Raw genomic sequence first — 14,465 nt, forward strand, 5'->3', positions numbered from 1 at the left:
AAATTTACTGCAGGCTGTAGTCTGCAAATGTCATACACCGCATGGTATTTGACAAAACATTATATGATTATATAAAAGCATATTGTTCCACACTCAACTTGGTCCATGAGAGTGAGGACATCGACGAAAATTGCAAGGAATGAATAAAAATTAAGAGGAGAGCTTATATCCGTGGGGTGGGCTTTATTACCGTTCAAAAGGCTGAAAACCGCATCCCGCAGGTTCGGAGAATACCGCGATACCGTATTTCGAGATTAAAATTACCGAAATACCGTAAGAAAAACTGTCCAATACCGCAACCCCAATATCCCCCTTCTTAGGCAGACAAGAGACACGTATTAAGATCGGAGGACGATTTTGGCTCGCATTCTAACGGAATTCTTGGCGCTCGCATTTCAATGCGAATGGAAAAAAGTATCCTATCTTCGTTAAAAATAGCTTGATTCGAGACCCTCAAGGGATGTTAACTCAAAGAAACACTACTTTGCAGCTGCTTTGAGTGAACAATGATGCACATGGAAAGCAGCAGTCTTCGAAGTGAATGGATGTTGATTTGCAGATCATAAAGCATGGAATCGTACCTTGAACGTCTTAGACAAAACATTCTCTTAATTTTCGTTCCTCTCGGATCCCTCAAGATAAACATTGACCTGGTCAAGAGATTTATAGAAAATATATGAAGTGCCGTCGGCATGCAAGGACCAAATTACCAAGATTCTTTCGACGAATCGAACGAAGCTTGACAACTGTGCTGGTTTTTGTTTTCTACTAACACGTACCGTCAACCATCTCGTTTTATGTACAAAAATTTTTCTAAAAAACGACACGTTCACCTTTCGTTGGACATTGATGCGATGGAAACAAAGAGCGAAAATAGACGATAACGTCAAGAGAGCAATTTTTGAGATTTTATCTTACATGACTGTTATTCCGAAGAAGTATTTTTGAGTGCCCCCTTGCGTGTAAGCTGTTTATAACGTGTCACTTAACAAAATGAGTAGAGATACCTCAACAACACCTGATAATTCATCACAGAAAATTGAGAACGTAATGAATGATTTCGTTCCAATGAGCCCAACGGGACGTGCCAGACAGCACGCTCGATGGTGGATGTTGCTAGCGATTGCTGCTTGTATAGTGGCGGTAGTAACGACGTCTTTATTAATATGGTACGCGGCGAACATGGCAGTAAACAAGAACTGTGCAAACAAGACTTGTCCCCTCAGATGCGACGACAAACCAACTGAAAAGACGCTGCCTTGCCCGAGAATGCCAACTGTACGTCCACTGTCGAGTCCCTTACCTGCTGAATTGGAAGACGTCTTCAATCATTTAAACTCCATCTTGACGGAAATGGTTGACAAGAACACGTCTTTGCCTGCAATTTCGGCCAACATCTTTTATCGAGATTCTGTCCTCTGGAGTGCTCATCGTGGCACTAAATTGCTCCCGATTCAAGATCGTACTGAACCAGATGGGAATACAGTGTACCGGATTGGAAGCATTACAAAGATTTTTACCGTGCTTTTGCTCTACAAACTTTACGAGGGCGGGATGGTAGGATCAATCGATGATCCCTTGAGTAAGTACATTGCTGAGTTTAGCATAAAAAACCCTTTTACCACTGACAATATAACACTGAGAGAGATTGCGAGTCAAATGTCCGGTTTGCCCAGAGAAGCTCCATGTATTTACCACTGCAAAGGAACCAATTCCATAGAACAGTTGGAACTTCTTAGAAACAGAAGCCTTATATTACCCTCATGGCAAATGCCGTCTTACAGCAACCTGGGATACGCATTGCTGGGACGATTACTCACAGAAAGAGTGCTTAACACAACGTTTGAGACCTGGATTCAAGAAGAGATTCTAGGTCCGCTTGAGATGAAGAACACTGGATTTGAAATCACTTCAGAGATTGAAAGGAACACGGCCTTTCCTTACGGAAACAATAAACAACGGATGCCATTTTCGAACATAGGCTGGGCGAATCCAGCTGGAGGGATGCATTCCTCTATTAACGACTTGACCAAACTAGGAATGATGTTCACTCGGCCATCTAAACAAAGGGTCTTAAAAGTATCAACTGTGCGTGAAATGGCCTTACCCATCGACGTTGCACCGGATGGTCGCACTCTATGGGGATCACCATTCGAGATGGAGCGCTCTAATGGATTTCTTAGAAGACAAAAAGTAGGACACATCGACACTTACGACGCGTACTTTTCGTTCGTTCCTGAACTTGAGCTCGGAATAAACGTGCTCATCAGCGCGATGGGATTTGTGAAGTCCGATGTCAAGTATGCGACCACATTCGGTCAAAGAGCGTATGACAAACTGCTACCAGTGCTTAACAAGACACTGTTCAAAATGGACGAGTCTGCCGACTTCCCGATCAGCTCGAAAGCGTTTACCGGTTTATACCTCGTGAATCAGACGAACACAGTTACGTTGGCCAAGTCAAGCTATTATGCTACTATTAACAAGTCAAAAAGTGTCCTTCTCTTCAAAGGCCAGTCTAAGCAAGCCTTCCCCTTTGCCATAAGGTACATTGGAGATTTATTGACTTTCCGAGCAGAGTATTTAGACACTGACATGTCCTGCTTTGCAGAAAGGTCCGGTGTATTTGCTGACCTGCATTTCAGTCAACCACACAAAGATGGTTTGTCTTACGGATTTACAGTTCCACAATGGTCTATTGCTGCAAGACGGATGAACAACAGTGTTACAGCTGGAGAGGCTGCCTCACAATAGCCAAGCGCAAGGTTGAAATTCATGCTGTGAAACATCTGCTCAACGAAACATTTCAAATTTATGTGTTCTCTGGTAGATTCAGCTGAGTTGACTCACATTTGAAGCTAAATGAAAAAGACTTGGTAATGCTTGAAAATTTCGCCCCGCAAAAATGTAACTTATTAGGCTGAGTCATGAGGTTTGATTACTCTGCTCGCTAGGAAATGCAAGGCAAAATGCAAATTTTCGAGGAATTTGTAAGATATTTCAGACAGGAAAATTCCTCCAACATTAGCAGTGGTTGGGGCCATTTTTCTATTCACTTAAATGTTCAAGGAACTTTCGATCTCTCTTTACTATTTTACTAGATTTCTGGCTAATTGTAGCTAATGGTTAGTGAATAAATTTCACTCAGCAGATGGTATCTTGGCTGTTTATCAGTTGACGGCGCCCCTAATTTGACCCTCTCTGTTAATTACTTCGCGTATATTGTTTCTCAAGGAAATTCGTGTTGGAAACCGTAAAGCAGGTGAAGCCCTAGGCAATAGAGAAACGCAGAGAATTCAGTTTTATTTTTATTCAACAAACAAGAAACTTAAAAAACACAAGTTTTAATATTGTTATTGCATAGAGATATAAACTGGTCATGTGATGCTGATACAATAAAGAGTACATATATAATGTGATATATGTAGTTACCACATGGAAACTAAAGCTTTAGGCAATGAAATAAGATTTGAAACTCCAAGAAGCTGCAGTTATTATTAGATGCATTTTCCCATCTTTTTTATTTGCCGAGAGCCCACCACGTGACCTGCAAATAACTGCATAGAAATAATGGTCTGCTCATGCGTAGTACCGTTTATAAATGTGTTTTGAAGCAAGTAATATTCTGCTGATGTGTTATTGTAATCACGCTCTAGGGAGAAAAATAAGAGATCGGGGAGCTGAGCCGATAACTGTTCATTGACTTGAATATATAGGAACATTACGGACTCCAAGACAATATCTACCTAATCTTAATTTCCAGTTTGTTAAAAAACGGTCGAAGTTTAGAACTTTCTAGTAAATAAAATGATGCTGACAACACTTTCGCGAAATTTAACGTCCTTTTTTATTTTCCCCTATCGACATCGCAATCGCGAAAATAAAGCTTCGCGAAATACTGTCTCGACAAAATCGCGAAATTAAGCACGAGCAAAATTACGAATAAGGTGATTTCTCATAATTTAATTTTGCAACCGTCCTGTGACCTGTCTTGAATTATCAATAATTTAAAAGCTACTTTATCGTCAACATAAAAGGAAATGGAAAATTGTCATGAAGGAAAACCACAGAAATTTGCGCGCTTGAATTTCAAACTTCTTCGTGACTGAAGGAAATCGGTTAGTCAAATAAATCGGGCGGCCCTTAATACAGTTGCGATACTTAACTTGTGTGATACGGGTTGTTCGTTATTGGTGAAGCGTGATATCTGTTAAATGCTGTCGACAATATTATCCTCGTTCTCGGACGACAGGTGCCACAGTAATCTTTTACAGTTCAGTACAAACGTTATTTACATGTAGTATGGAGTTCGAAGAGTTCGCGATCCGACCTGCCCGTCGTCCACAAAACAGCAGGCGCCCGGCGCCTCGCCAATGGGTAATCTTGGCTGTGATAAGTTCAGTTCTGGCTGTTGTCATGACGTTACTGTTCACTTGGCACGCTGTAACGTACACTCAAAGAAGTTGCGACGTTCAAAAACCCAACGCAACTGCACGTGAAGAAACGAGACATCACAAGGCAGTGTCTCTGGATATTGCGTGTCCTGAATTTCCAACCGTAGCATCCTTATCTCGCCCTCTACCGAGCGAAATACAACACATTCTGGACAAGCTTGATTCTTATTTAAGCGCAATCATCGATGAAAACTCATCTCTACCAGCTATTTCAGCAAACGTTTTTCATCATGATTCTGTGATGTGGAGCGGTCATTACGGAAGCAAAACCCACAACAAGTCAAGGGCGAGACCTGACGGCGACACGGTGTACCGCATCGGAAGCATCACCAAGATATTTTCAGTCCTTTTGATCTATAAGTTGTTCGAGTCTGGTGTGATCGACTCAGTGGATGATTCTTTAAGCAAGTACGTGCCTGAGTTCGATGTCAAAAATCCTTTTACAGACGAAAACATTACACTGAGGCAAATTGCCAGCCAGATGTCGGGGCTTCCGCGAGAAGCTCCTTGTATGTACCACTGCACTCAGACCAATTCCACCGAGCAGCTGAAGTTACTGAGAAATAGATATCTTGTAATAGAGCCTTGGACAACGCCCTCTTACAGCAATCTCGGCTACGCTCTGCTGGGAAGGCTGTTAACTGAAAATCTGCTCAATAAAACTTTTGAATGCTGGGCGAAGGAAGAAATTCTCGATCCCTTAGGAATGTTCAATACTGGCTTCGAAATCACTAACGATGTAGAAAAGAACATAGCCTTTCCATACCTAGGAAAGGACCAGAAGAAAGTTTCAAAGACACCTTTTTCGAGATTGGGCTGGCTAGCTCCCGCTGGCGAGATGTATTCCACGGTAAACGACTTGGCGAAACTGGGTATGATGTTTACTCGACCATGGGCACAAAAGATTCTCAAGGTCTCGACTATCCGTGAAATGTTACTTCCAGCTGACATCGCACCCGACGGGCGTACAGTTTGGGGATCCCCGTTCGAGATGTTGTACATCGGGGGGTTTGTTGTGCGAGGCAAGGGTGGAAACATCGACACATACGAAGCTTTCTTTACTTTTGAACCGAGACTACAACTGGGAATAAACGTGTTAATCAGCGCCAGAGACTTTATGAAACCCCAGGGTTTAACAGCCATGGCCATTGCTGCTAAAGCCCACGATCTTTTGCTACCAGCCATAAACAACACCCTGTTCGCCATGCAGATTGCTGCATCTTTTCCCATTGACCCCAGCCCATTCATCGGGTATTTCATTCTCAGGCACACCCTCCCGATAACACTAGAGACATTCCACGCCATAGCGCAAATCAGCGTATTTGAAAATTTCCTCCGTCTTCAGTATGTGCAACCTTTGTCATTGTTTATCAGGATCAGACATATCGGGTTCCCTTTGACGTTTCAAGCTTCTTATCATCACGAAGGCATTTCTTGCTGGGATCAGAGAAGCGGGATATTAGCGGATGTGCACTTTGATGCTCCGAGTCAAAACGGGCTGTCACAGTTTTTCGACGCTCCTGGCTGGAGTATTGTTGGCAAACGAGTAGCATTCGACCCCAATTACCAACCCCGTGTTCTTGAAACTGAGAAGGGACTTATCAAATCGTTCTTCCAACATTCCTACTTTCGCCAGCCGTTTTAATCCCGCCCTATTCCGTGGTCGCAATATTTGATAGCAGTATTCGCCATGAGCCAAATACACCAGTGCCGGCAGTCTCTGATAAGTGTTCAGGTGCCGCCTCCAAAGAGTCTAGAAAGAGTCTGTGTGGAGTGGGATTAGTAAGAACTTCTTTCTTCTTTCACATGGAGTTTCGGGTTCGTGAGGCACACAAACTTCGCTCACAGACATTTGAGTCCACTTCCAGCTGTACTTTTTGGAAAGAACACAGTATAGAAAGTGTAGGGCTTTGCATTTTAGGTCAGAGTGCATTTAGTTGAACACAAGAAAAGATTCGAAAACAAAGATGATAAAAAAAAAAAAAGCCGTTAAGAAGCCAAACAAAAAAACAAACAAACAAACAAACCAGACGAACGTACGGACAATGCATTGTCATCGGAAATTAAATTTATTTCCTTATTATTGTTTTGTTTTACTGGGATAATGTTATCGTCATCATGGTGACAAGAACACCTCGTAAATACATGTATGAATAAGTGTCAGTTAATTTCTCTGATGAAGAGATGATTTCAGAAGATAAAGATGAACCATACATGCAAGATGAAACTTTGGTCATCTGAAAACGTTGATATCAGCAGCTTGCTCTTGTTGTTTTGCTCCAAATAGAGAACAAAACAATTCATTCCTGTAAAAGGTAAAGAGAGAAACAAACTTGTTCAAATGACTCTACCAACAGAAGCCCGTGTGCACAATGTACATAAAAGTTAATGTATGCAGTTGTAAAGCAGCAGTTTTAAAGCGCAAAAACTCAATTACAAAACGTGTGTAAGAAAATGTACGAGGAAATAAAGCATAAGGTTTACATTTAAAAAATTTCTCATAAATACTCGTTCTCTAAGTGTAAGGAAAAATAAAAAAATGCGGTACAAACCTCGAGGAATCCGCCAAGGTTCCTCTCTCGATTGGTGCCATGAAGCTGACAAGCTTGCCATGAATATCATACCTATCAGGGAGCATGCGCAAGGTGAATTTCTATGTCAACGATAACTTTCATTCCAAAAATCTTTCATACCCGTTACCTTTACTTGTAACAAAACTACAGAGCATAATTTTCTAATTGTGCCTCTTAAGTTAAATTTGGAAGGCGCAGAGACCAGTTGAAGAGGCGGGCGCTTTATCACTTGCACGAGACAAATTGCTTTCACAGTGAATTTTATTACCAAGGAGTAAAAATAAGGCCCATGGAAATTGCAAGGAAAACTACCGGGAAATCAGCAAGCAGCAATCATTGCAGTCTATTTGTAGTTGCTGTGATCCCTTGACAAGAACTAGATGCATCACTGTATAGGGGTCAACTCACCGAATTTTTCGGCCTTTGCTAGCCTTCGTGTCGACTTTCCGTTTCACTTTTCGTCTAAGTTTTTGAAGTTCAAGCCATTGTCTAAAACGGGAGAGCACTGTAATTATTCAAAAATAAAAAATTAAGGTTCGGAACAGAGAATTACTTCATATTATCCTGCTATGGGTACAACCAGTTTTTAATAATAGTAGTATTGAGACCAGTAATTTTTAGCGTTTTTTAAATTTCATTTAATAAATAGGTCTAGATAGCAGGTAGGTATTTTGAACGAGCTTCTAGCTGATGGATGTTACGTGTCTAAATAAATGATTCTTGTATTGACTGATTGATTGATTGATTGATTGCTGTAATTCTGATAGTTAACACGTCTGATTTCATCATGTATTTTCCAGACAAAAGTTTTGACAAATTACTTATCAACATAACATCGTAAAAGTTTCGTTTTCAAAAAAGGCAGATCTGTCTAAGCTTAGCCGAAGTTTATGTTTCTAGGACGGGTATAAACATTCAGAATGTTTAAGTACATGTAACCAATGATATGTTGAAAAATGGACCAAGGCTTTTTGTCCAGTTCCAATGAAGTAAGTAGAGGTAACCTTACCTTCCCATGTCAATTGGATTATCAGTGTTCCCACTTGTACGCTGCTCTATAAACTCGCGTAGAAGCTATTAAAAGCGCCAAAAATTAGTCAGATTTAAATTAACAAATAATTTCTATCCCTGGCATGTGCTTCATGCACATGTTTTTGCAGTTTACAAGGGGGAGTTGAAGAACTAAGTAAAAATTACATTGTAATGTCTGAAGCTAAGACAGCATGAAGGGTAAGACAGTTAATCCCTGCGGTAGGCCTTACTAATCTCTCTCAAGTTACCTTTAGATATGATCATAGTATCCAGCTCTCCCACAGGAAAACCTTACTACGCCCGTCTAGTATACATGTAGGAGTTTTCTTGGAGGTTAAAAGGGCGTGTGAAGCTACTTGGGCTGTCCACGCGTGTAAAAGTCAAATGATAGGACTACATGCGGAATCGCCTGGGCTGTCAGAAGTCAGGAGTGAAAATGAGGTTTGTACAGGGGACTAAAATTCCACCCAACATTCTCCCGTGCTGTAGACTTTCTAGAGTGGAAGAGCGCAGTGACAAATCTAGGGGAGGGCCCCCCGTTCCTTTGGGTAAAAAAAGGTAAAAGAGAAGGAAGGAAGGAAAGCTAGCGAGGCAAGCAAACCAACCGCCCACCTCCCCCCCCCCCCCCCCCCCTCTCCTTAGCTTAAGGTCTATATCCATCACTGGAGTGGAAGAATTGAACCTGGGACCTTCAGGTTACAAAGCTTGCAAAACAGGCGGATTAGCGCGGCAGAGAGCGAAACGCTAGGGCGAAACGCGATACACCAGCGCGGAGGGCGACCACGAGCGCCAAGCGCGAGACGAAAAAAAATCTTTGTTTTTTTCGTCTCGCGCTTCGCGCTCGTGGTCGCGCTCCGCGTTCGTGTATCGCGTCTCGCTCACTACTTCGCTCATCTGCCTGTTCTGCAGGCTACAGGTTACAAGACTGATGTCCTCTCCATTACTTACAATTTACTTATCCTAATGCTTGCACTAAAGTAGAAGAGGACCAATCTAACCCTAATGAGGCCAAGATAGATTAATATGCACAACTAGAATGGTTTAGACTAAGGACAACTGAGAGGATTATGAGTAAATAATCAGATTTCAGTCTGCATTTAGGATAACTTTATGAAACAGGACAGTTTATGTATATGAAGACGCACAGGTACAATATACACAATGTACGGAAGGAATCAATTGTTTATTACCTGGTGATAAAAGTCATCGTCATCAAATATCTCTGAGTCGTAGTCTTTCAAATGCAGATCAGATTGCTCCTAAAAAAATAGAATTTTTATCCACACTTAAATAAGCAAAACTAAACTTTACCATACACTGTAATTACCAATTGATTTCATACATGTACATGGAAGCAGTCAGAGTAATTAGCCAGTTATCACGATAACATATTTACTCTCCTAGATAACCTGCCATGAGGCATATACATATATATATATATTTTAATTTTAATTGATTTTTTTGAAAGGAGGGTATGATTGCAGGTCCTTTAAAAATAATTGCGATCAACTAACCATAGATTTTTTGAGTTTAACTGTTGGTACCTCTTTTGACTCTGTGTTTTGTTCATCATCTTCCGACTTGCCAAGGACTCTGTATGGAGTTCTCTTGAGTTGAGTGCGTTTAATAAGACGAACTTTGTCAGATAAGATCTGAATTGGACCGAAAAACAATAATAAATGTATAATCACGAAATAAATTAATACAATTACTTAATTTAAAACCCCACAAGACTACATGTACATGATATTAAGTTGAAGTCTGAAGGAGCTTCCTGAAGTGAAGGTCACATTGTTTAAGGTCATACCAACATATACATGTACATGTGGCAACAAAGGTTTGATTAATGGAAGTTAATATATGAAAGAACATTATGAACTATGTATCTGAACTGTGAAGAAAGGTGTGAAGACATGAATGATGATCACACCAAAGTTATAAAGTTTAACACAACTTAAACAGCTGTGAAATTAAAGCCTGAAAAAAATTCAGACTTGAACGGGATTCAAACCCATGACCTCTGCAATACCAGTGCAGTGATATACCCACTGAGCTATCAAGCCAACTGGGAGCTGGTCACATTGTGAGTTCCTAATTTATCTGCAGAAGTGAACATATGGAACATTATACTTCACTCAAGATCTAAATCCGAGATGCCATTTAAGTAGTTGACTTACGTACATGATTTATCTGTGCCAAAGCTGAGCGGTCAAAGGAACTGAAAGACTGGCAAGAAAAAAAAAAAAAATTATCAGCAAAATATGAATATATTGATATTTACAAGAGATACATATACTGTAAGAAATATTAAAACTAATACAATTGTATGTACAGTGTATGTTATTGTTAGTAGTAAACAGTGGTTACCATGATTAAAATACATTATTAATACTAGTTAACTACATTTTATTCAATAATATATAACTATACCTATTTTTCCAGCAGCTTTAACCATGCCTAACAAATTGTAATCAAGCTATCTACATGGTACATATAGTCAGTCAATCAGTCACTCATCCTCATTGGGTCCATGAGGACTCTTGAGGCCAGATGGTACATACAGTGGCATCAGTTTAACTACAGTACCATGTACCAGTTGTTACCTTGCTGTTTAGCTTTCCTGATGCCAATCTAGTTTTCTCACTCCATTTTGATATTGTTGCATCTCTGTAACTCTTGAAGGCAGCATGTCGTTTAGAAATATATTCTGCATATTCTGAGGTGGCCTGCAGTGGAGGTGGTTAAAATCAATGACCAGAAACAATTTCAGGGTTTCAAATCTTAGTCGCTTAGTAGACTAGTCAACAAGGTTTAAAATCTTGTAGCTGAATGCTTAAATCACCCCCAGTTGTAAAAGCCCCCCTTAACATCACAATTATAATACCAATTTACCTTCAACCAATAATATCTACATGTGCGTATACCTTTTATAATTTTAATTTCAGGCACACAGCTGATTTAATTTTTTTTTGTATCAAATGGTGGAAAAGGGGTGGGGTGCTGTGTTTTAACTGGGGATAGATCCTGATGTTGAATGCGTGTGTACCTTGTCCATGATAGATCATTTTGGAACTGTAATTTTTTACAGTGAGCACATACACATGTCAAATCCCACAATTTCGAACTCTCAGGGGAAACATAAAATAGTCTGAAATAGTGGGAGTTTGAAATAGCTGACATTACATGTACAATATAGATAGGACCCTGCACATGCTCTGATTGGTCAAAAACGCATGTTTTATCAGAATATAAAACATAGAAAACGTGTGTTTTATTGTTTTTCCCCACATTACCTCTATATCATAAAGCAAACACTCCCCTGCGGCACGTGTTTTCTACATTTCCCTCATGTTCTCAAATGCCCGTCGTGTTTTATCACGGTGTAATACACGGCTTAGGCTTCTTTATTTGTTAAGTAAATGACCAAAGAGCAAATTCAAAGGAAATGGTTATGAATTCAAAATAACAGGATAGCCAACTCAGTTCAAATTAGTGGGCCCAATTTTAAATGCAATATTTAATTGATTCATTATTTTATCTGCTGGATGAATAAATAAATACATGTACCTATTACTACCAGAGTTTGAGGCCCGTACTGCACATGTATGTAAACTTGTACAGAATCAAGTGCAAAGCCCAAAGCGCATGGGCCATAAATCAAAGGAGGAAAAAACTAGGATCCGTAAGGTACAATACGGGCCGACTGAGAAAACAAAGTTAGTTCTTGACATATTTATTATCTCTCCTGTGTGTCTGATGGGTTCAGGAACAATTTCTATTAATGACATGGAAGGACTTCAAATTTCTGACACACATCCAAAGCAAAACAAGTCAACTTAAAATCGCTGTTAAGTCACTAGCATGTTTTAACTACACACTTAAAGTCAAAGAAAATTTTCACCTTTTACTTGCTATAAAATTTAAAACACTTGGCAATAAATCACAAAATATTTTGGCAACAAAAGCAACTTTAAATATTAACGAGCCATACAGTAGTGGCCGAGCTGCTAAATTGACAAATTACAGTGCATGTAGTAACTGTATAATAATGAAATCAACCCAGCAACTCACCAATTCATGTTTTCTCTTGGCAGGGAGCTTTAGACTACTCTCAGCCTGATCGCCATTGGGTTTAACTTCTGCATTCTCAGCACCATCACCATTATCATCATCACTTTTCTCATCTTCTGTATCACTGGGTATTTCTTCGTCCTCATCACTGCCATAAGCAGTACTTTTGCTTGATTTTACCCCTGGGTGTAAGATGTTCCTAGTATCAGGATTCTGTTCTAGCAGTTTCTCTTGAATCCACAACAGGTTCCCAAGCAGTTTAGCCACTGTTTTTCTTCCTAGAATATTGATGCACACAGACATTTATCAGCTGCAATAGTTACGCACAATGTACATGTACATGTATGTAGAGTGCACTTGACTGTAAATACATGCAGTAAGAACTAATTATGCATGATTATTGTCCAAATATTAAACTCGGATTATCTCAGTCTGTACAAAAGTACTGTGACTGAAATTGTGATGATGTCACACTTTCTTACAGGCAATATTTGGTACATGAAAAGTTTGTAAATTTAACGACATTATATATACAGTCAACTACTGTGCAAAGAAAAGTGCTTTAAGATGTGAATTAATAATAAACTATTATTAAGTCCTCAATGGCAAAATTGAACATTGTTTCGATTCTACTTAGCAAGCCTGATAAAGCTTTCTCTAAAAGGTTACATGATTTATTGCATGTTGAAGTTATTCAAGTTAGAATATTGGTATACACAAGCTACAAATACCTGTTTACTGTTATTAATTACATGTGTAGTACATTGTACCTTGTTTGTATGACTCTCTCAAGTTCTTGTCGCCTGAAGAATTAAATGATGCAAGTTGGTCTTTCTGTGGTAGCCTGTTGGCAATCAAAAGGGCCTTTTGTAATCGAATACGCATCTCAAGGAAGCTATCCCACAAGCCTAAAATATTACAAGAGTTTGTCAGTATTACAAGAATGCATTACATGTATTAAAGTAAATACTACTTATATACAGTGGTATGATCCCTTAGAAGAAAGCACTACCATTATACATGTACATGTACATGTCTTCCTTACTTTACTGTGCATGCAACAAAATTTTACACAAATTCTGGCACACTCCCTCGGTTTGGATGGTACTGTACATGATTATATAGTCAGGTATAAGTTGTACAGTTTACTTGATTTTGTGATCAATGACTTTTTATGTAATCAGGAACTTACTGAGTTGGTTCTTAGCAGCTTTCCCTTTCTCCAGATCTTCTTTTAAACTTGTAGTAGAAAAACTTTGAAAGGCATCATCACCCAAATCCTCATCATCAACATCATCATCATCTTCATTGCCACTAGAGTCCAAATCATCCTCAGTGGCAGAGGAATAATCTTTGTCACTTTTGTTATCACTAGCTGAATGGAAACTGTCCTTTTCATCGTCACTGCCATCATCATCATCATCATTATCACCACCACTGCTGTTATCATCCTCATCCTCGTCATCGTAATTGCTACCAGTTATACCATTTTTCCGCTTCCTCACAGTAACCTCTTGATCCTCACTATCATCAACATCTGGGTCATTATCACCTTCATCTTCTGGCATTCTCAATCCACTGATGCTACCTAGATTGACAAAAAAAGCTACATGTAAGACCCTTAACAAAGAAATGAAAAACAAAATAATGTTGGCACCTCGATCTTGGCTATTTATTAACGTAACAGAAATTTCATCACCAGATTTCCTCTACATTGGGAGATTAAGCAATGTTCAATATGAATACTTAATCCATCAATGCATCAATAACTTATGCCGGGCTCAAACTAGATAAGTTCCTAAATCCAAAAATGACGAGCTCAGAGGGTTGAAGCTCCACGTGTGTGCTTCAACTAAGACACGCACAGACTCACTGAAATATTTAGGGACTCATCTCACATTTCTACCACAGTTAATTTTTTTAGTGCTATACCTTCGGAATCACTCTCTAATGTACCTTCCTCTTCTCCATCCGAATCATCAACATGATGACTTCGCGAAGCTTCAATCTGGGCACGTGAAACCCTACGGCCCGCGTACTTCTTATCAACATCGTGTAAGAGAGGAGCGGTTTTCTTACGCAGATCACTGATGGCTGAAACAGTTTCGCTTTCAATGTCCCCATCTTCGTCTCCTTTATCGATTGCCTGAGCTCTTGTGACATCAAATTCGTCTTCATCTAGATCAAAACGGCTTGGTGCTGGAGTCGATAAAGAGCGCAACTGTTCAGCTAAAGACGCCATGTTGGACTTGGAATAGCTTGGCAGCCTCGCCTTAAATTATTGAACCGACAAAATTAGCAATTACTGGGGATAGGCTGGCGAACTGTTTTGAAG

The 14,465-nt window shown here is 39.7% G+C and overlaps 3 protein-coding genes across 6 annotated transcripts; 2 read left to right on the forward strand and 1 right to left on the reverse strand.

The window, feature by feature from the left end:
- The first annotated feature begins 336 nt into the window (after positions 1-336).
- On the forward strand, positions 337-3,822 carry LOC110063835 (beta-lactamase-like protein 1). The gene has a single exon (XM_020770832.2). It carries the CDS (start codon positions 994-996, stop codon positions 2,752-2,754), a length of 1,761 nt encoding a protein of 586 aa, XP_020626491.2. The 5' UTR covers positions 337-993; the 3' UTR covers positions 2,755-3,822.
- Positions 3,823-4,042: 220 nt separating this feature from the next.
- LOC110063834 (beta-lactamase-like protein 1) lies at positions 4,043-6,948 on the forward strand. Its single transcript, XM_020770830.2, has one exon. It carries the CDS (start codon positions 4,303-4,305, stop codon positions 6,097-6,099), a length of 1,797 nt encoding a protein of 598 aa, XP_020626489.2. The 5' UTR covers positions 4,043-4,302; the 3' UTR covers positions 6,100-6,948.
- LOC110063836 (protein AATF-like) lies at positions 6,505-14,394 on the reverse strand. 4 transcript variants are annotated; one of them, XM_089280972.1, is made up of 12 exons: positions 14,087-14,393; positions 13,323-13,718; positions 12,901-13,038; positions 12,131-12,408; positions 10,663-10,785; positions 10,241-10,285; positions 9,574-9,711; positions 9,250-9,318; positions 8,037-8,101; positions 7,436-7,516; positions 7,007-7,078; positions 6,505-6,760 (listed from the first exon to the last, which is right to left on the reverse strand). In XM_089280972.1, the coding sequence occupies exons 1-12, from the start codon at positions 14,370-14,372 to the stop codon at positions 6,688-6,690; spliced, it is 1,764 nt and encodes a 587-aa protein (XP_089137098.1). In that variant the 5' UTR covers positions 14,373-14,393; the 3' UTR covers positions 6,505-6,687. The 4 variants fall into 4 exon arrangements, with proteins under 4 accessions (XP_089137098.1, XP_089137097.1, XP_089137099.1 ...); XM_089280971.1 differs by having other exon boundaries at positions 14,063-14,393; XM_089280973.1 differs by having other exon boundaries at positions 9,604-9,711; positions 14,063-14,392.
- Between the last annotated feature and the right edge of the window lie 71 nt (positions 14,395-14,465).

This window comes from Orbicella faveolata, unplaced genomic scaffold (genome assembly GCF_042242905.1).
Source record: "Orbicella faveolata isolate gen_17 unplaced genomic scaffold, um_ofav_v1 contig_48, whole genome shotgun sequence".
Classification (NCBI taxonomy): Eukaryota; Metazoa; Cnidaria; class Anthozoa; order Scleractinia; family Merulinidae; genus Orbicella; species Orbicella faveolata.